This window comes from Haliotis asinina, chromosome 14 (assembly GCF_037392515.1).
Source record: "Haliotis asinina isolate JCU_RB_2024 chromosome 14, JCU_Hal_asi_v2, whole genome shotgun sequence".
Taxonomy (NCBI): Eukaryota; Metazoa; Mollusca; class Gastropoda; order Lepetellida; family Haliotidae; genus Haliotis; species Haliotis asinina.
The window spans coordinates 45,499,134-45,522,178 of NC_090293.1; the positions used below are offsets into that span (position 1 = coordinate 45,499,134).

The window sequence follows — 23,045 nt, forward strand, 5'->3', positions numbered from 1 at the left end:
CAATTACGCATGTTCCCGTCAAGATATGGTAACTACGACAATCGTAAAGTAGAGATGGTCACTTAGTCCACGTGGGTCAAAGGGTTAAACGAAGGACGTTCACAAGATGGCCTTCGTGCTGCAATTGTAATAACTGTTACGACCTTGAGGCTTAATCGTTTATGTCGATCTGCGCGAAGAGATCCTGGTAACTTCTGAGGCACCTAAGTCACTTGACATTATCTGTATTGACGTGCAAGGAAATTCTTGGAAGGTGATAATTTCATGGATTTGTGTGTAATAAATCTTTCCCGTGTAACAAAACAAACAAACAAACAAAAACAACCCCCCCCCCCATAAAAAAAACAAAAAACAACCCCAAAAACCAAACCAAAACAACAAAACAAAACAAAACAAAACAAAACAAAACAAAACAAAAACAAAAACAAACAAACAAAAACAAAAAAACCAAAACAAAACAGACATGTAAATATATAAACATTCATTTGACGCTTAATACTCAAACGTTACTACCTTTTAATAAACGTATCAAACCCTGTGTGAAAAGAAACGACAGCAGTATGCAGTAAAATATTGACAGACATACGTGTGACATAGTGATAAAATCCGGAAATACATTAGTTTGAGGAGGCCAACATGTCGTTGACTTTGTCAACACTATTAGACACCCCATCATCTCTCCCCATCACCTGTTAACGGAGAAACAGTTATTGTTCCAGTGGCCTTAGGCAAGGATCACCATGAAATCAATAACGCTGACATTGGATTTCCCCATCGTACATATGTTTACTCGTAAATACAGAGTTAGTGGGCTTTTGTGTGGATGTTTGTCCTTGAATAGGCCGAAAGATATTAGCGAGTAAAAGAGGCACTTGTACAGAGTATTGGCGTGTGGTATTACACACCCATTTCGAAAACTGACCTGGAAAACAAACACTATAATGAAAATCCAAACATTGTAGTCTTCATGAGAATCAACACTGGTTCATTGATTCGTTCGGTTCGTTCTGACGTTTTCTACTACAGTAACTTCTCATGCCTGAACCATCCAGGTGGTGGGTAGCCTAGGATTTCAAGCGTTCGTTCGTCAAGCCGATGTCCCGGGATCGATTCCCCACTTGTGTAAAATATATTAAGGCCATTTCTAGTTACGTTTTGAAGTTATTTTACCCTTTACGTGCAGCATGACGTTTCGGGGGTACGGGTGGTTAAGAAATTTCATGTTTGGAATTTCGTTTCTTTTGCTTTTCAGTATATATTTACAAATGAATACACTGAATCCTTTTCCTCACAAAATGGTTTTATGACCTAAATTTGAAAAATACTGTAAATAGGTGAGCAGTAGGCTGGGGTTTAGAGTCGACTTAATGCCACCATCTCTTGTATGGACATACTATAGGTCTTTGGATAAAGCTTATTGTATGTAGATTATGTTGTTCCAATAATGTGGTGGTCAAAAGTGGTCCCATTTTTCACAATTCGAGGTCACTTGACTGCATCCTGTTTTTTAAACTCTAATAAGAAATATGGGAAGTCAGTTGTTCATTATAAAACGTGTAATAACGAAATACCATGAAGCATGCATCAGATACTCTTTAATGTGTTTACCCGAAGCTAGATATTTAAATTTGTCAGAAATAATGTTTTGGTCTTTTTAAAATTGGATTTTTATTAAACATTTTAATTTGTCAATTTAATTTTTCTTTACAATGCAAATATCACACATAGTACTTCTATCATTTCAAATATGTCATAGCGAAATGCAATTTCTCACTTCAAAACATATCAATTCACAGTAAGGAGCAACACAAAGTATTCTTTCCACAGTCTTGAAAAAGCCTGAAATTTGAACCTTTTATCATGCAGACCTAAATTCGTTTCTTTCTTGGAAAGGCCCTAGTCAGCAGTGATTTGCACTAAGGAAGCCCTAGATTTAGCAAAACGTGTCATTTATGTTTTTGTAGGAAAGAAATGCATAATAAAAGTACCTTCCAGTGACAGTGGGTTTGGCAATTCCCATCTCGAAGCAAACATTCCCACTTCATCTATGTAACTAAATACTATTTCCTGATGATGGTTGGTCTCACATTTGACCAGTTTTGTATGTGTTTCTATAGTTCCTTAAAATTGTTCGTCACGATATGGCTGAGGTATTGCCTATGTGACGTTAAACATAACCTCACTCCTTAAAATTGTTCGTCACGATATAACTGAGATATTGCCCATGTGACTTAAAGTATTAACTAACTCTTTACAATTGTTCGTCACGATGCGGCTGGGATATTGCCTATGTGACGTTAAGTATTAACTCACTACTTAACATTTCTCGTCACGATATGACTGAGATATTGCCCATGTGACTTAAAGTATTAACTCACTCTTTAAAATTGTTCGTCACGATATGGCTGAGATATTACTGATGTGAAGTAAAATATTAACTCACTCACTCACTCTTTAAAATTGTTGATTGGGTCTTGAAAGGCCCCTGAAAAGGTATTTAATTTGGTGGCTGCGGATCTGTACGAATCTGTTCCATTTAGTTTATAAAAACAAACTGACTGTATGCCATAAATGGCACTTTTCAGTTTGTATTGTTATGAAAGACGTTTTTATGATGACATGGTAATGACCATGTATGTATTTATTTTACCCTTGGAGATTTTATGCTGCATGCTGTTAGATTGTTTCCTCTTTGAAAGTTATAGGGCATTGGTGGCTAGCGGGATATGCTAATTGATACTGTGGTTTACACCCCAACATACACTTTCATTGAGCAGTTGGAGGACTAACAGAAACCTTTGAAGTGTTCTGGTCTTTCCTGTTCGTGGCTTTCCTTGGTTGGTGTAGAAAGAATACATTGGAAGATGCATGGGTGTGTATCTGGGAAGGTCTTGTGGTATCATGGCAGATGTACATGTATGCGAATGGCGAAACTAAATTTAAGAAGATGACATCCTTAAGTTTATTGAATGTCAGCTAATTGAAAATCGGTTTTCTCCACCCTTTGCACTTTGACTAAAGCTCAAAGCTGAGACTGAAGGTAACTGGGTCCTCAACATGCTTACCCCAAATGCATTGCTCCCCCAGTTTTGCAGTACAGCAAACTGTGCGTGTTGACGACCAGTCGCCGTTCCTGTCATGGTGCACCTATTGACGCCACCAAAGATGCATTTGAAACAGCACAGTTCACTTTGAGGAAACAACATGGGTAATAAAAAGGACGGACATGGGAGTTGAGAGGAGCAACCCGGGATTCAAAGAGTGAAGGTGGGCTTGATGGCTTAACATGCAAGACATCGCTACCAAGTCGTTGGACTCTGACCAGACATATCACAGGTGATTATACAGAGAAAGAAGTGGTATGTTCAGCAGCAGTGAAGACAACACCCATGAGGAATGGAAGCCTCTAATCTAATCATGTAAGCCTCTAATCTGATCATGTTATCTAATCCAACACATTCAGGACAGCCTGATTAATCGCTTAAATACGGATTGCCATCCTGGAGTATTTCTGAGCATGGCAACATCGTATTATATGCATCGGTTGAAGTGCAAGCGTCCCTTCTGCCCATGAAAGAAATAGGAGAGAATAACTTTTCAAAGATTTGTGAATTCTTCATTGAAAAGAAATACACGTCGGACCTTTTGCAGTCCCACTACCAGATCGGGTGTCCAAACATTTACTGACATGACAAAGGGAACTAAATTCATAAACAAAGTAGGAAACATCACACACATATATATATATATATATATATATATATATATATATATATATATATATATATATATATATATATATATATATATATATATATATATATATATATATATATATATATATATATATATATATATATTGACTAGAAATATATATATAAGCAGTCTCTGATTACATTTATCTGTTTCTCTGTTTCTCCATGATCTTGACCATCTTAATGGTCATCAAGAAAGAAAGTTGATGCTTGCTGGCGGAACCAGCATTAGTGAGAAGACTGCTTAAAAGGAAGACGATGCCATCTTCACCAAGAAACTGACACCTGTATAATTCTTCATTTCGTACATGTACATAATTTGCCTCTAAGTCCATTCAAGTCAGAGTCAAACTAATAGTGATTTTGCCTGTTTTCAATGACAGAATCAAGTTTAGCACAGCAGACTCATATGACCCTGAAGGAAAACATCAAGGGAATGACGGTAAAATGAACTCTTGCATGTGTCTTCATGCGAGTATAGTTTCACATAACATGTACGACGTGGCTGTTGGCAAAGCAGAGTATGGTTATCTTTCCGTATTTGAATCTCCTTTGGCTGTTGGCTGGTGTAAACAGATTGACGATCTGTAACGTGTGTACTTTCAATGAGTAATGGCATGAGGGATACTACGGTGTTGTGTCTGCTCCTGAGAGAGATGAATATTCAGAATAACGATCTGGAATGTGCGTACGTGTTGAAATTTGATGTTTGAATATCTTCAAATATCAATTTCCCCCCAAATATGATTTCAGGTATGTATCTGTATTACTGGTTTTTGGTCATTTAAATACATAAATATATATTTCATACATTAAATATATTATATTTATAAATATTTTAGTACGTAAATAAAAAAGAATTCAGAATATACCTAAACACTATTGGTGAAAGAAACTTCGCAAAGGAAATGAAGGTTTTCGATAGCTAAATTAAAAGTGTAATAGTATTTATTTTTGGGGTCATGTGACATGATTGTTTTTAAAAAACTGGACCTGCCCACCACATCATGGTACAATCAGCTGTCCAGTGAACCCATACAAGAAATGGGGGCACTAAACTCCCTAATTTGGCCACTTTTCTTAGGTGGCTGCTCTCCTAAATATTCAGTTTGTTACATAACGAAAACAAAACCTAAACCTCCGACAAGCAAAAGTTTTGAAAACAAAGACGCAGATGAATATTAATATTGTAGAAAATGGCTGTATACAGAAATAGATGTTGTTGAATATAACTGTGTACAAAAATGGACGTTGTTGAACATGACTGTATACAGAAATGGACGCTATTAAACATGGCTGTATACAGAAACAGACGTTGAAAAATAAAGAAATGTTTCAGCGCAATCTATCAGACAAAGGGCAGAGAGCAGAACCTGGCAATTGAAATGAGTCTGAAATAGGATGCCGGGCATTATTGAATATGACTAAGAACAAACAGGAAGAGGACATTTTGAACGACACTGAGATGGGAAACGCAAACACAGTATCTTTCAAATATCCATAGTTCGGTAAATGGATGTCCAACTCCACATATCAGAATCACGGCATTGTTCAAATGTCACGTACAAAACTGGATCTTGTTCAACTACAGTAAGAGGAGTGAGTGAGTTTAGTTTTACGCCACAGTCAGCAACAGTCCAGCAATATGGCGGCTGTCTGTAAATACTCTACTCTGGACCAGACAATCCAGTGACCAACAGCATGCGCATCGATCTGCGCAATTGGGAACAGATGTGTCAATCAAGTCAGCGAGGCTGACCACCCGATCCCGTTAGTCGCCTGTTACGACAAGCATCGTCGCCTTTATGGCAATCATGGGTTGCTGAAGACCGATTCTACCCCGGACCTTGACGGGTCCCTGGGTTGCTGAAGGCCTATTCTACCCCGGACCTTGACGGGTCCCTGGGTTGCTTAAAACCTATTCTACCCCGGACCTTGACGGGTCCCTGGGTTGCTGAAGACCAAATCTACTCCAGTAAGAGGAAAACCAAGACATTATTCATCAAACCTGTTTTTCTTACTGACACATATCTAGACAACTTATACTGAATTAATCAGTTGCCTCTTTATTGTAGATGAATCTGGAGGTGTTTAGAAATCAGCTGTGTCCATATATCCCGCAATATCGACTGAACATGTTCATGTCCCTGCACCTGTCTACTGAACTAAGTGCTTCCATACTTTTGTTTATTTTGACTTAACAGAAAACAGAAAAAGATTGATTAATATGATTCGGGAAGTTAAATCAGCAAACGGGTCACACTCAGAGGTCGATTTTCTTATTGACTGCATGCCACAATGCAAAATGCACATACGCATACGCAAACAGACAGGACGTTTAAATTACAAGAGGCTGAACAAAACTAAACAACTCTCTATGGACATTATCAGGAACTAGGCTCACGAATTTCAGAGACAAGAATCCAACACACTCTACACTCGTATATGTGTGCATATCTATGGTAACAACACTAGATCGAAAGAGTGAGTAAGTGAGTTTTACGGCCCCCTCAGGAATAGTCCAACTATATGGCGGCGGTGTGTAAACAATTGTAAACAATCATGTCTGGACCAGGCAGTCTCGTGGGCAACAGCATGAGCATCGATGGGAAATGGGAACCGATGACATGTGTCAACCAAGTCAGCGAGTCTGACAACCCCATCCCGTTAGCCGCCTCTAACGACAAGCATGGGTTACTGAAGGCCAATTTGTAACCCCGACATTCACGGGTTGTCATCGAAAGAAGTGGACCAAATAACATATGTGCAAGTCTTCAAACTACATGAAATGATATTTAATACTGAACGGTTCGAGCATGGGGTCATATTGAAATTGAGTTTATTTTCCATTTTCATTCAGTTCCATTTATTTTATTTCTGCACATTACTTTATGAACTGTTCTGATTGTTAGATTTTATATAGTGCCAAGGCAATATATAAGCCGGTGGTCTGCAAATAAAAGAAAATTCACCTGGCAAACCAGTGGTTGATATAATGAACGACGCCCACCCAGTACCGATAAGATAACTCGCAGTGAATGAAGTCGATGAAACTGATTATATAAGGTGTTGGTGAGGACCTGTACTGCCCAGGACCATCAAGAGCTGATCACTTAACAACACACGTTCTGTCGGATTTAATATCCAAAATCTGATAATTTTAAGTTAATTTTTGTTTTGAACTTTCTCTCTGGAAATGTTTCAAAGGATAGTTTTAAAAGGATGTTTTTCGTAAAGTGTAATTATTTCCGTTTTTCCATTTTCCGGTAGGGTTGGGAGATGGAGGAATGTTCAAGAACAAGACGGACTACCCAACACTTACCCGCTTTGCCTACTGCCAGTGTCGACTGAGGAAGGTGTTCGGGAGCGTATTCAAGCAATTCAGTTGGTCGGACATCGTCGTGATCTACGACGTCAACGACGCCCACTCCGACATCCTCGGACAGACGCTGAAGAATGGGTTACAGAAGGGAAAAATCTACCCTTACATGATACCATACTATGGCCAACAAAATCCGAACTTAGGGAAGATCCTCAAGACAGCAGCAGATAATGCACGTGGTAAGATCTTCAGTACCCTGAACTCCGTTCAAATAATTGCTGTAAGGATTAAGAACATGAAGTAGGTGTTAAAACAAATTATACAGAAATAGCTAAATTTGACAGAATTAAAAGCCAGAAGCCATCAATGGAACCCATTAATTGGCGCTGATAATTGAAACTGGAAACTATATTATATTCTATAACATCTTTCATATTGTTCTTAAGTTATTATAAGGAATAGGAACACGGCAATTTTAAGGACTCTTTGACGTGAATGTTCAAATTGATTTGATAGATTGAGCGTTACTGTAATGAAACAAATACAATGTTTATGAAATATAGGAAAATATGAAACGAAAACCATTTAAGTTTGCAGCTTTGTTAATCTGTTAGTTTAGAAACTAACATTAATTGTTATCTTTATATAACCATCTGCAGGAGCTTATACTCCTTTCACTTCATAAGGAACCAAGGGTTTTCACTTTCTATTTAGCCTTTAAGAAACAATAAATATCAAGTAGTATTTAGCCATTTGAACCAATATTTCTCCACATAAGCACCCAAAGATTTAAACATTCTGTACTTAGCTATCAGGAACAACTAATTTGTGTCCCTTTACAAATCTGTAAACATTATAAGCATTATGTATAGTTTTATTACTTTTCTCACCCTTACTCGGCTAACATGAATTAATAGTTGTTGCAAAGGTTTATTCACCTATCAGAAACCTGTAATTATTATGCATAGAAGGGAGTAATTTGCATTCTCTTTCGGCCAACAGTTGTGGTGTTGGTTGTACCTGGTGATTCACTACGAGAGTTTCTGCTCACTGCGCATAATCTGGGCTACACGACCAGTGGTGAGTTCGTATTCATGGACGTCGAGTTATTTCCGTTTCCGGGGAACTACTGGGGCAACCACCATTGGCGGAGAGACGACTCACGTGACCCGGAAGCTAAGGCAGCATTTGAATCCCTTCTCCGGATTTCCTTGAAAGAGCCAACGAGCGAGGCATGGAAGAACTTCACCTGTGATGTAATTAGAATCGCCAGTGACGACTTCAACTTCACCTACGGCGAGGAAAAGGTAGAATGCCACTAATCAATTGTACTTTAGTCCAAGAATATGTACAAAGTGGGACCCAAGTTCGAGACAAGCGGAGTGTTGGTATAAAGCTCATAAACAATAACCGGGAAGCACAGTGAAACGTGCGAAACGATTTATCGACTTGCAGTTGTCTGGTGGAAAGGTTTTGAGTTCGCCTCGGAACTTGTGTATCGAATATTTTTAAAGGCATACTTTACATGGCATCAAAATGAAGAGGCGAAAGCAAGGGTATCACACAAATTAGATGCTATTATGTCAAAGACACGGTGTTAACTACCAGAACAAATGTACGGATGTAACGAATTCGCTATAAAGATCTAAACAAAACCAGTTCCTCAGACATCTGGGGTATCCATGTGCACTAGATAAATCATATCTCGAAGTGAGCGTTCACCGTGAAATTATGCTTGAACTACAGTTCATAAAGTATGGAAACGTAGAAAGGACATGTCGTGGTATAATCAATTTTCACACATTTTGTTAGCTTGTTTGGGTTACAATGTGGCTCCTGGGAATTCATATGCATGAGATAAAATTCAGTTGCACATCTTTTTTCCATCTAGAAGATATATAGCTTAATAATTTATTTTTTACTTCCATTTATAAGATTATGCCCATGAAGCAATATCCTGTTGTTTGTTCAACTCTTAAATGAAATATGACCACAAACAATTGACAAGCTGCCGGTTGTATGAAGAACCCCTGGTGGTTTACTCTAATCGATAAGATTGATACATCCCCCAAAAGACCAAAACGTCAGAATCAAGTGCAGATAATGATTAATTGTTCAATGAGAAATGTGATCCACCATATCTATAATCCGAGTCATCACTATCTGGATTGTATTAATCGGGTTTCCAGTTGTGAAACGCACCCAGGTCAACGTCAATGTGAACGTGTTTCATTGTTGAAAACTATTGACAATTCAGGTCAGTATAGGTGGGTTAATGCTTGATAAACACGCCGCCGGCATTACTATTTCAGAGTACATGGGCTGTGACACATGATAAATAACACATGTTCATATATTCCTGGCGATGTTTTTCTAACTTTCGTAACATAATACTCAAATAAAGCCATCCTATTCATCGTCATCGAGTATCGCGTAATGTTTCGAGTTTCAACGAGGTCTCATTCTAAACTCTCCTGACAACGTAGTATTTTTAATGAAAGGAAAACACCAACGTGCTGAATATTTGATGTCGCAAAAAACACAACAAATTTATGAAACTAGAAAGGATTGTGAATACTGATACAAATACAACTATATGTCTAAATAAGTTGACATTTGCCAGTCACAAACCAGCTTACTGTCGACTTCCATTCAAAACTACATTGTATGTTAAAAATGTTAAACGTTTTTGATTCTAGTCTTTATTCAAACATCCAGTTCGATGCAACTGCACTGGGATGTCCACATAGCTTTAATGTTTAGCTGTAGGGGTAATACTTTGATTTTATTCACAGGTCAGCTAAATTTCAAAAACCGTTGGAGGTACCTACTTGGTAACTTATGTTGTTTGTGACACAAACGCAAATTATAGTTTAAGAAATGAATTCGAAAGACAACCGTAGACGAAAGTTCGAAGTGACAGTGTTTGACTGTATTTGTTCAAAGGAATTATTTTGTAAAGTGATTTTCATGCTTAATAGTGTACGAAAACTAATAGTGTAGAAATGTTAACATATTGCATGTCCTAATGAGCAGTCAGTTGAAACACCATATGTTTGTTTGAAGTCAAGTTAAATGCTATACTATACACAAGATGTACCATATGCACATGATATACTATACATCATTAACAAGAGTATACAAATGAAGTCTATAGTGTTTATAAATACATATTTCATTTCATATATGCATGGTAAATATAAAACTGTACACGTTTGATTAGATTCTCCTGAGATGTACATAACAGACTGTTAGAATTTCCAAAAGCATGTCCTAATGAGCAGTCATAGTTAACACATCATGTGTTTGTTTTATCAATCAGGTGAACTATTTTGTTGGTGCTTTCCACGACGGGGTAGTGAGGTATGGGATGGCGTTGAATGAAACGCTGGCAAACGGGAGGGACGTCAGGGACGGCTACGTCATCGCCCGCTCCATGTGGAATGAGACTGTTCTAGGTTGGTATTTTTGGGACGATCCTTGACTGTCCATTGTATGATATGTCTATGTTCGACCACCCTCGTTTTGTCCAATTTATTGTTTTATCCATTTTGAAAGCTTCGTTTTAGCGTATTATATATCCAATATAGACCACTGTGCGCTATGTTGTAATACTTTTCAGGCTTCACCCCCTGCTGAAAGATCACAAATTTAATTCGATTATTATAACCCAAACAACCTGTTAAGAGCTGGAAGGATAATTGTCACATTACCAATCCCATCGGGTACCCATTTTCTGCTGGGTGAACAGAGGCAATTTTGAACAAACTCCTAAGGTGAGACCACGTGTATCACATGTGCCTCGTTGTGAGGATTGAAGTCCCAGAAACTCTCAGTAGTCAAGCTGCCAAACGTGGCCACCCATCCAAGCACCCAACGTTGCTAATATATCAATTCTGATCCATCCTTCTGGTACAGGTTTTCATATAGACATTTGGAATGCTGGTGTATTATGTGTATTTTAGATCTGTACATACAGGATATATGTATACACAGACTAAGTATATAAACAATCCGCTCTGTTTTGTCAATAATGTTAAGCCTGTGGTTCTCTTATGTTAATGATCATTATGTGTGAATGACCAATGTTCTCGTAGGTGTTACTGGAGACGTCATCATTGATGACAACGGCGACCGTGACACTGATTTCTCCATCCTAGATCTGAACATCCACGACGGCGAGTTTCAGGTATGCTAACCAACATGCGGTGTCGCCTTGACATAAGCGTCGTCAAACGTGTCTGAACACTGAATATTGTTGAATTACTTTAAGGGCGAGACTGACATCCAGTGTAGAGGGACAAAAATACCAGCGCTTTGATCGGGCACCAGTAGTATATATATTCTATAATGAACTATGTTCTAATGAAAAAATATTACCCATGTTCAGGGTGTAGTAAACAATTGGTTACCTGGCTCAATATCGAGTTCTGTTTCCCCAAAATGTGTGCAGTTCTGTTGGAATGAGTCTCCAGTGCTCAACGTTCTTGAAATACCCAATACAGAAGGATGTGTCTTGCTCATGCTTTCAACCACTTGATGTTTTTAATTTCCGTATGATTACACGTGCAAGTGTATCATAAGAGTGTTAATTTTGGAATGTCCAAGCGCGCGCGAGAGAGAGAGAGAGAGAGAGAGAGAGAGAGAGTGATGGAGAGAGAAACAGAGAGACAGAGAGATGCACATGAGACATGATATTGTATTACCCTGGTTATGTTTCTCAATATATACTCTTAGAAAAAGTAGGGGAACCTTAAACCTTTAAGTCTGGTAGAAAGAAAACTCATTGAGGAACGTTACAATGACATTCATCTTGTGTATGCAGCATCATGTCCTGTTATCACCACATGCAAACACAATGCATAGGAAACACGTGAACAATGTGAAAGCCTCCTACACGTGCATGTTGTGTCAATCTTGACATTTTTCAGGCAGGTCAGTAAATCACTGTAGACCATTTTTCCGATAATTTTCTTGCATCTGTGCATGGTCAGGGTTTTCAAGGTCAAATCACTCACGGCTGACTGAAAATGGTAAACCTGAAATTTTCATGTTATGCTCCAGTCACCTAACAAAGGGGATAACTGAACGAACACCTTTGCTTTGAATGAAATCCATGTGGTGATGCATTCTCAGAACACCCATTGTTATTGTATCAACATTGATTTAATCCCATATATCTCCCAATTTCGACGACCCGTGAAGGTCCCAGGGTAGAATAGGCCTTCAGCAACCCATGCTTGCCATAAAAGGTGACTATGCTTGTCGTAAGAGGCGACTAACGGGATCGGGTGGTCAGACTAGCTGACTTGGTTGACACATGTCATCGATTCCCAATTGCGCAGATCGATGCCCATGTTGTTGATCACTGGATTGTCTGGTCCAGACTCGATTATTTACAGACCGCTGCCATATAGCTGGAATATTGCTAAGTGCGACGTAAAACGAAACTCACTCACTCACCCAATTTCGACAATCGTACATTGAAAGTACAGTTCCCCTACTTTTTTTAAGGGTATAGGTAATAAACCTGTAACATTGATGATAGCGGCAGAAACCACAATGTCTCACGCACTGCATGTCCCATTTCCATTGACATCGGTTACTGTGCATCATTGTAAATTACATTAATCAGCGAAAACTCTTACATCTAACTAACGAATATAACGAACTAGATTATATTTTAGTCGAAGTGCACATGATATTTCAAAGCCTACATTTATAATTGTTCACACAATAAATACGGTTACAGAGAACTCCATACATGTAGCCTTGACACTTACATATGGTTAGTCAATAGTAAGTGAATTTAGTTTTACGCCGCTTTTAGCAATATTCCAGCAAAATTACGGCGGGGACCTCAGAAATGAGTTTCACAAATTGTGCCCATGTGGGGAATTGAACTCGTGTCTTCAGATTGACGAACGGACGCTTTAACCACTAAGCCACCCCACAGAGACACAGTATATGCGGATATGGATCATCTTATATTTTACATGTTAATCCTTACGAAGTCGAAATCAAGTCGAAACCTTACAATTCTTCGTTTGACAATTTTCTATAGGTTGTGGCTAATTATTGGGGTGACAGGCCTGGGTATACACCCGTGGAATATATGAGCATCCACTGGCCTGGGACGAGTGGACTACCCCCACAGAATACTCCCCAGTGTGGCTTCAGAGGGGACGCCCCTGTCTGTAGTGACGGAGGTAAGTGTCCATCTCTTATGCGGTATAAATACTGAGTTTAATTGACCCATGACATCCGTAGACGATCGTTACGTAAGACTTGAGTTATGCTGAAACATACATGCAGGCTGCCATGAAAAATCCCATTGACCAGTTCCTCCTTGTAATATGTTTTCGAGAAATTGCCAAAATACAGCAAATCCTGTCTCTAACAAAACTCCGAACTTCCTCTCACGATACAAATATGAACTGTCTATCCCGAAGGCACATTCGGGTCTTCAAAGCCTTAAACTCAGATATTAGAACATAACGCTACAAGGTCCGTAATACTGAGGTCAGTCTGATGAAAGTGGTGACGTGTTAATCGATTCCGTGGCCAGTTCAAGACGATCAAGTGGTTGAGTCCTGTGACTGTTTCCGCTGGATGTGGGATCTTATTTCGACACACGGTGGATAACCAAAGCGATGTGATTCCCCTCCTCAGCTATCTGGTTGCATTGAATCCCGTGAGAGTGGAGCTAAACAAAGAGAAACGTAACATGAGCCGTAATATTTCTGTTTTCTCCCGGATCGCGTCCTAACTAAAAAACCACAATGCAAAGCAATCAATTAGGTAATTCACTTCTGGGATTGTTGTTAAACACATCTGATTGGAAAATATGAAATATGATATACTATAATATACTACCCATGAAAAGTTTAGACTCACCCCAGTCAATATAGCATCTTTCTCCAATCAACTTTTCAAATCCTAATTCCATGAAATCTAATGGAATTTTTGGACATTTTGTTTACATTCGACGCAATGTCCTGTAAATAATCACTATAATGAGTTCTATTCAATAAAAACCGTTGGGAAAAATGGTAATTTTCTATCGAAACTTTACACCAAAACGCATCTGGTAACAAGCATGGTACAAACCCGTGCATTTGCTCGATAACAAGTATGATCCTCGTGCATTTGGTCGATAACAAGGATGATCCTCGTGCATTTGGTCTGTGTTTTGGGGGGAATCCGTGAACTTTGTGGTTACATTTCACTTCGATGTAATTATGGGTAGAGGAAGAAGTTTACGTACTGATGAACAAAATCAGGCCCTGGAACGTTTGCAAGATGGACGATCACAACGATATGTTGCTTGACGACTTGGTGTGCCCCAAAAGGCTATTCCTAACCTTTGGATACGGTTCCAACAGACTAATTCCGTGCAGGACCGCCCAATATCTGGCAGGCCAAAAGTGACGTCACAACAAGATGACCGGTACATCAGATTGATCGTTCTCAGGAACAGACATGGCACTGCTACTACGGTAAACATTGCATTTAATCATGCCTCAGGACGTCGTGTATCTGTCTCAACAATACGTCGCCGATAACTGCCGTTCGACCCCCATTTGCAGCTCGTCACCGTCATGCTCGAGTGAACTGGGCAAATGTACATTTGATATGGGGTGCTTACCGATGGTCACGTGTCCTTTTTACTGATGAATCGAGATTTAATCTGCACTTCAACGACGGCCGCATTCCTGTGTACCGACGTCAGGGTGAACGTTTTGCCGAAGCTAACGTTGTTGAGCATGGTCGTTTGGAAGGGGTTCGGTAATGATCTGGGGTGGTATCACCATGAATGGCAGAACAGACCTGGGCCCAGTTTCACGAAGCTCTCGTAAGCCTAAGACCTCGTAACCTTTCTCGTAGCATCCGTACCTCCTATACTGTAACATAAGAAGTAGGAATGCTACGAGAAAAGTTACGAGACCTTAGGCTTACGCGAGTTTTGTGAAAGGGGCACCTGGTGGTAGTGAATGGGCATTTGACCGGGGAGACAGATCGTGACTGGATACTCATTCCCACTGTTGTTCCACTCCTGAGGACCATGCCAGGCTGATGTCGTTTTTCAGGATGATAATGCTAGGCCTCACAGAGCTCGTATTGTGACAGCTTGTTTACAGCAACATGGTGTTAATCGTATGGAATGGCCACCATTATCACCCGACCTGAACCCCATAGAGCATGTGTGGGACATCTTTGGGCGTCGTGTTTCCAACAGAGTTCCTCCCCTGCTAACCTTGACCAACTTCAGAATGCATTGCTACAGGAGTGGCAGAACATTCCGCAGAGACAGATTGGTCTGTTGGTACGTGGTATGCAACGTCGGTGCAACGCTTGTGTCGTTGCAGGAGGTGGCCATACCCGATATTAACTTCACTTTCTCACCCCATTGATGTTTGAGGTTCAATGCAAGAAAAATGACGAATGTATAGTGTGATAGTGATTCCCAAATAAAAAACTGAAATGCTCGATGTTGTTATTAATTAGTATCCCTAGCCAAATACGTCATTTTGAAGTAAGATATCTTCATAATAAAAAGTGAGTCTAAACTTTTGATGGGTAGTATACGTTTCAGCGTTTTAACTGACACGTGTCCACGCCATCACGGCAACGTCCAGCAATTGTACTTTAGAAGGATATACAATAAGTGGCCAAACATTTTGTTGTTTCATAATAAACTAACCAAAACCCCATTGGAATAAAATGTGTAATATATGTCAGCTACAAAATACACAGACAATGTATGAAATGAGGCCCTTCCGATTGATATATGATGGTCAGTCTAAATTTACAACAAGCAGGCCCAATGGTCTGGAAAAGTTTTAGGTAACGTGTTCCACACATGTAAGTGATTTCTCTGGTCTGGTTAAATCCATTTCTTACTGATAACATTTTGAAGTTAATAGTCCTGTTTGGCTTGGTTTGGGGTTATTTCATACACTGATACAGAGCGTTCCCCTCATCTGAATCTTGTCACAAGGACGAAACCATCGAATGGACATTTCATCTTTGTTACATATTCAACCACCAACGTGAGGGCATTAATTCATTTGGCCGGCAGTTCACTGACCACGTTAACAGGTTTGACCTCAATGCCCAGAGTACACAAGGCATTGTTGACCCTTATCAAGGAATGACAAATGTCTTTGAGCGCTTGGTTACTCTTGAGTAGCCGATGTCCCGCAGACATGAGTAATATGTTTTATGTTTGTCTTTACCTGCGACCTCTTTCCGGCACGTCCCGAAATATGTGGCATTTTAGTCCAGATTGATGTACGCGTTACATGAGAGTATTGTTTCCAAATCACTCTTGGCGTCACGGTCCATGGCAATAAACCATTTGTGTTTTGAAATCAGAGGGAGACTTCTGTGTATTTGATACCTCTTAGTGCTCTCGGTTCCACGTTGAAATACGTGAACAAATGAACATTTGGAGACCATGAAATGGCAAACGCAATACGTTTACGAAGCGGAAGATTTATAGATGTTTGTTTATTGTGAATAATGCGACGTTTCGGAGTGTATGCATGCTTAGTCATCGGTTTAGGATAATAAATCTTTCTTGTCTTATGCATTCCACTTCTAAATGCCCTTCGAAGACAATACTATATTTTAGATTTTTGACACCTGATTAATTCATCTGATTCACCTGATTAAGTTGATGTCAAATGCTATATCGTAACTTTAAGCATTTTTGAGACAGCAGAATTAAAAAAAACCCAATTTTTGTACAGATATGTAGCTGTGGCACGATTCAAGACAAAATTGGAGATAGCGAGCTGTGGAGATATTTGAACAGCACATCTCATAATTAATATTGCAGACTTTGATCAATGAATGACGGTCCAAGCACTTGGCTGCCTTTGAAAAACAAATATCTCAGATGTTGACCTCTATAACTGAACATCCTGATTTTCAAAACATATCTGTTTGATATTTGCTGAACATGTCTTTTCCTGTTTTCTGATTTTGATCCCAAGAGTCCAACACATTGTAACTCAAGAAGTACTTTCAATTGACGCGAAGGATCGAATGAGTTGATATTTATGCTGAACCATTCATACGGAAGAAATGCATCATTTAATAATGTCGATGTTATTCAATAAATATCCTATCAATTCAGATTTATGCGTTTTGATCGATCCCATTGCTGTATCGTATATGCGTGGGGCTATCACACAGAGGAAAGTGTTTGTTGGAAAACACTCGTTCCTCAAGCCCGACCACAAGGACATTTCAAATGTGTTTTTAGATAACATACGTTGGGAAATCCCCCGCTGTGGTTCTTAGTTAAATACGACCAGCGTGTTTAACCATGTCAGACAGGAACAATAAGAACTGTGAGAGTGAATGAGATATAGTGTCATCAACACAGCTTGATAGACGTCACGTTGATCACGCCAGAACAGAAAAAGAGTTGTAGGAATAGAAATATACACTGCCATCATATGGTGACTAGCAAATGGGTTACGGGTATCTGCGTCAGATGAAGAGGAAGAGGAAGAGGAAGAGGAAGAGGAGAATGAAGATAATATGTTATTTTAAGATTATAATATCTTTATTATATCCCTCATATGTATTGTTTCGTGGGTATTGGTTGTTCGGAATTAAGATATACCGCATCGTGTATTACATTATAGTAGCGAATGAGATAATAACAGATTTTACCTGCTTAATATTCAAAAGGATTTTAACTAAATGCAGCGCTAATATATGGATTGATACTGGTTTGATCATTCACGTAGAATTTGATCAATTCTATATGTTGTAAATGATGGAATTTGTGTCATTACAGTATCAATATTCACGGAAAAGGACCTGTTTATTATGTTTTGGATCATTCAATTTGAACGTGGTAATTTATCACGCTGAGGATGATAGATCTTTTATTATTAGTGAAGTATTATTTTCGAAAGTGTCCCTGCATATTTTTCACTGTGTCACGGTAAGTTGAGAAAAAAAACAATAATCATCCGATAACTCATAACTCATATAATAATTTCATTATTATATTATCTAAAAACAAATTTGAACTTCACGGAAACTTCACGGCGAAATGTTCAGATTGAAAAATCCGTTCGAAACACGGAAGGTTGTCTATTCTAATCCACACTGTTCACCATACAGGAATAACGAAGAAATTATCTATGTACTTTCCTTGCAGATAGCGTACCCATCTACGTCGTCGCCGTCTTGGTGCTGTTTGGCATCATCATTGTTGGCCTCATCGGCACCTTCTTGATTTACAGGTAAGGTATTCTAGAGTGACTTTCCGAAAGATACCTTTGGTGGCCTACACGGTTACCTGATAATTGTTAGATCACGACTTACAGTTAAAAAGCAAATTTAGTTACGTTCATGCTCTGACGTCAAACATTTCACTAGAACAAACTCAGAACGTCTTCACGAACAAAGTGTCCCTAAATTAAGTACTTGTCGCGAACATCTCTTATTGTTACTATATTGAACAGCAAAAAAAAACCGCAGTTGTCGAAAAAATGAAATTTCATAAAAGTAAGCGTTCACGTTTATGTCTTCTATTTAAAAGAGTGACAAAGAGCTAGAGTTGCGTTACTTTTGCTGTTCAGAATATGTTGCATAGCTTCTGATCCTGTTAGAAATGACGTATGGATCCTGCTATTTTCTGAGATTTCTCGATTATATAGAAACGATGGTCGATTCGTTGTGAATCCAATGCAACTGTGAGTGAGTTTGGCCCTGCGGGGTTTTTCATCTTTATCACGGTGTGCCAGATAGGAAATAGGAGGAAATCTTGAATTAATGCGTTATTAAAACTGGTTCCTACTGCCGAAACCCGCGAGGACGGCTGTTGTCCTCAAAACAATAGCCGTCCGTCATCAAGGCTAATCATCATCAAGGCTAATCTAGGATTTGAACCCACGTTCACAGTTTTCTGACATCTCAAACAAGTGTCTTCCACCCCTCGTACCCCTTGCAATCGCCTTTGTGTCAAATGGGGGTAATTTCTTTATGAATGCACGGTGAATGTAGGTATGATGCTTGGGAGCACATTACTTAAAAGAAACAAGTAAACAAGTTAATAATAACCTCTTGTCAGGCTAAATTCTTGGTTCGACTCCCCATATTGGTGTCGTTAGTGTTAGTGTTGGAATATTGGTAACGGTAACGTCAAACGGAACTTTCCCGAACATGTTAAGTGAACATTTAAGAATATTACAAGATTACCGAATGTGTAAAGGATGCAAAGTGAAAATCGGTACTGGATTTTGAAGTAAACATGTGGAAAAGCATGGGAATCATGTCTCGTATTATTACAATATGGATCGCTGAGATTAAGACCTGAACATCATTGAAGATATGGAACATTGTCTGGCGTTAACGACCCACCGACCGACAGACCGAATGAATGACAGAGCAAACGAGTGAAAGAATGGCAACACACATCTAAAAAAACACTTTAAGGATAGTCGTCCGTCTTTAACTTTCGACGTTAGCTGTTCACGTGACGTCAACCATGGATGTCCTCAGGAGAACCTAATTACTTATCGTCATTTGGCCATAAACTTAAAAATCACAACACGAACTTGCCAACTAATGAGATTTACTTCGTTTTCAAAGCTGATGAACCTAATTATTGTGCTAGATTTGGCTCTGAGTTGTACGACTATGTTCGTTAAGATATCTCCAGACACGAGCATAAAACATCTTGCCGATATAGGTTGTTTGACCGACTGTAGAGTGTCTGGTCGCCATGTGATGTCCAGATGAAAGACATATGTATATGCTTCTGATGCAGATCTGGGGCATCTGTTGCCAAGACACTACCCCGAGTAACCATACATTGTTGAGCTTGCTGGCGTCATGACTCGGTATAAACTGAAGGTGCTCAAGCGCATCATTATCGCGACCTCTCGTGATATCAGTCACTGGATTGCCTGGTCCAAACTAGAATATTTACAGACGGCCATGATGTAGCTGTAATCAAACAGACAGACAAACATTGTATGATAACATGCATGACTGGGCTGATTGTAAGGTAACATACATGCCCATGTATGGTAACATGGATCACCAGGGTGACTCTGTGGTAACATGCATGACTGGGCTGATTGTAAGGTAACATACATACCCATGTATGGTAACATGGATCACCAGGGTGACTCTGTGGTAACATGCATGACTGGGCTGATTGTAAGGTAACATACATGCCCATGTATGGTAACATGGATCACCAGAGTGACTCTGTGCTAACATGCATGACTGGGCTGATTGTAAGGTAACATACATGCCCATGTATGGTAACATGGATCACCAGGGTGACTCTGTGGTAACATGCATGACTATGCTGATTGTAAGGTAACATACATGCCCATGTATGGTAACATGGATCACCAGGGTGACTCTGTGCTAACATGCATGACTGGGCTGATTGTAAGGTAACATACATGCCCATGTATGGTAACATGGATCACCAGGGTGACTCTGTGGTAACATGCATGACTGGGCTGATTGTAAGGTAACATACATGCCCATGTATGGTAACATGGATCACCAGGGTGACTCTGTGCTAACATGCATGACTGGGCTGATTGTAAGGTAACATACATGCCCATGTATGGTAACATGGATCACCAGGGTGACTCTGTGCTAACATGCATGACTGGGCTGATTGTAAGGTAACATACATGCCCATGTATGATAACATGGATCACCAGGGTGACTCTGTGGTAACCTGCATGACTGGGCTGATTGTAAGGTAACATACATACCCATGTATGGTAACATGGATCACCAGGGTAACTCTGTGGTAACCTGCATGACTGGGCTGATTGTAAGGTAACATACATGCCCATGTATGGTAACATGGATCACCAGGGTGACTCTGTGCTAACATGCATGACTGGGCTGATTGTAAGGTAACATACATGCCCATGTATGGTAACATGGATCACCAGGGTGACTCTGTGGTAACATGCATGACTGGGCTGATTATAAGGTAACATACATACCCATGTATGGTAACATGGACCACCAAGGTGACTCTGTGGTAACATGCATGACTTGGATTATCAGATGGTAGCATGCACGCCCTGGAAATTGTTTGGGAACATGCATATCTTGACTGATTGAGTGGTAACATGCGTACAAATGCTGATTGTAAGGTAGCATGCATAATCTGCCTGATTGTTAAGTAGTATGCATGCTCTGGTGACTGTACGGTAACACGCGTGACCTGGTGATTGTTTGTCAACATGCACAATCTGGATACCTTTGTGGTAACAACAAATAACTTCCTGTGGTAATTTTCCATGATAACAATACAAGACTAGTTGGCTGATTCTGCGGCCATAGGCGTGACCTAATTTATTGTGTATTACAATGCATCACCAGAAAAATTGCCAGGCAACAATAAATGACCTGATCAGGTGGTAACAATGCAAGGCCTGGCCTAATGAAGTTTTATCATTTGAAATCTGCCCTCCTGAAAACAGCAAACAAGGCTCCAACTTAGGAGATGTTGGTGTACTTACACCTCTTATTGCGAGTGGAGGTGTACTGAGAATTTTGAGGAGTGCGAATGTGTTTTAGTATGAGTGAACTGGTGATGTGGTTTGTTATTTACGACATTAAACAACTAATAAACTATATATATTGGACGTGCACAGGTATATATGTGCGTACACGATACGCTTCAAATCTTATATTATGTCTTATTACTTCATTAGGTTTTAGACGTGCGCCTGTACGTCACTCATCTGTAGCACTGTACGAATCACAAGCTGTACAAACATGGTAATATTATAAACTAAGCAAGTCTGTGCGAAATAATCAATTAGCATGCTTGATCGTCTGCCAATTAACACATAGTATGATTGGCATATTGTTTCAGTAATCATACATCTAAGCAGTATTACTTCGTCAGTGTTAATACCATAATGAGTGAGTGAGTTTAGTTTTACGCCGCTTTTAACAATATTCCAGCACTTTCACCAGAAAATGGGCTTCACACATTGTACCCATGTGGGGAATCGAACACGGGTCGTCGGCGTGACGAGCGAACGCTTTAACCACTAAGCCACCCACCGCCCCTAATACCATAATGAAAAGGGTGTAACATGCAAGAGAGTATCATAGTATGCAATGTAACAGAACAGAACAGAGTATGCAATGTAACAGAACACATAGATATGTTGATCTGTCAGAATGACTGCAGGATAGTTAGTCTTCAGGTAAGCACGATGTGCTAGTGACACTTCTTGCCATGAATCACCCCGCACACTGTGTCAGTAGGCCATTTGTAAGATATCAGTTTCGTAAGTTATCGTTAAAGGGAGTCGTGAGTCACTGAATTAATGAACACTTTATGAATACGGTATAGGGTATTGACTTTCAGCCACGCCCAAGGACGTTAAGAAGCGTGACAGGATAAAGTACCCCCATCGAATTCACGTCTTGCATTGTCAATAAATATTTAATATACTATTTCCCCAAATACAAGTATTGGTCGTGCTATCGTATTCATGTTGGAATCATATTTGGTCATTATGATGCGTCAATAAGAATGTGCCTTGTTTTGTTTTGAGAAATAATGATCCTTACACTAAGAGGAGGATTATTAGGTTTAGAATGTTGTCTCATTATTGCGAGGTGCCCTGGTCAGTATGTAAATATTGAATTTTTCTGACAATCTGATGGTATTGGAAATATGCTTATGCTTAATGATACTACCGGCCTATCTATATAAACAGTGGTAATTGATAGCAGTTTACTCATAGGAGAAATAATTGCAGCTGCATAAATGTTTTCTGGCAGGCGTAACGTCTTAAGGAGGATACTATTCCTAAAAAAATATGCATTAGTTTAAGTATATATTTACATTTAGCCGACTTAAGCAATACATCAATAAACAGATAATGTACACGCATTCCCTGCTGGGAAATGATGAGCATGAACTGGCCGATGGA

At 39.4% G+C, this 23,045-nt stretch overlaps 1 protein-coding gene across 1 annotated transcript in view; it reads left to right on the plus strand.

The window, feature by feature from the left end:
• LOC137261424 (atrial natriuretic peptide receptor 1-like) overlaps window positions 1-23,045 on the plus strand; it is a 53,569-nt gene that overhangs the window by 16,122 nt on the left and 14,402 nt on the right. Inside the window, exons 3-8 of the mRNA XM_067799171.1 lie at window positions 7,026-7,316; window positions 8,080-8,384; window positions 10,400-10,535; window positions 11,175-11,266; window positions 13,142-13,286; window positions 18,263-18,347. Of these exons, the coding sequence (XP_067655272.1) occupies window positions 7,026-7,316; window positions 8,080-8,384; window positions 10,400-10,535; window positions 11,175-11,266; window positions 13,142-13,286; window positions 18,263-18,347 (1,054 nt within the window). The remainder of the gene's footprint in view (window positions 1-7,025; window positions 7,317-8,079; window positions 8,385-10,399; window positions 10,536-11,174; window positions 11,267-13,141; window positions 13,287-18,262; window positions 18,348-23,045) is intronic.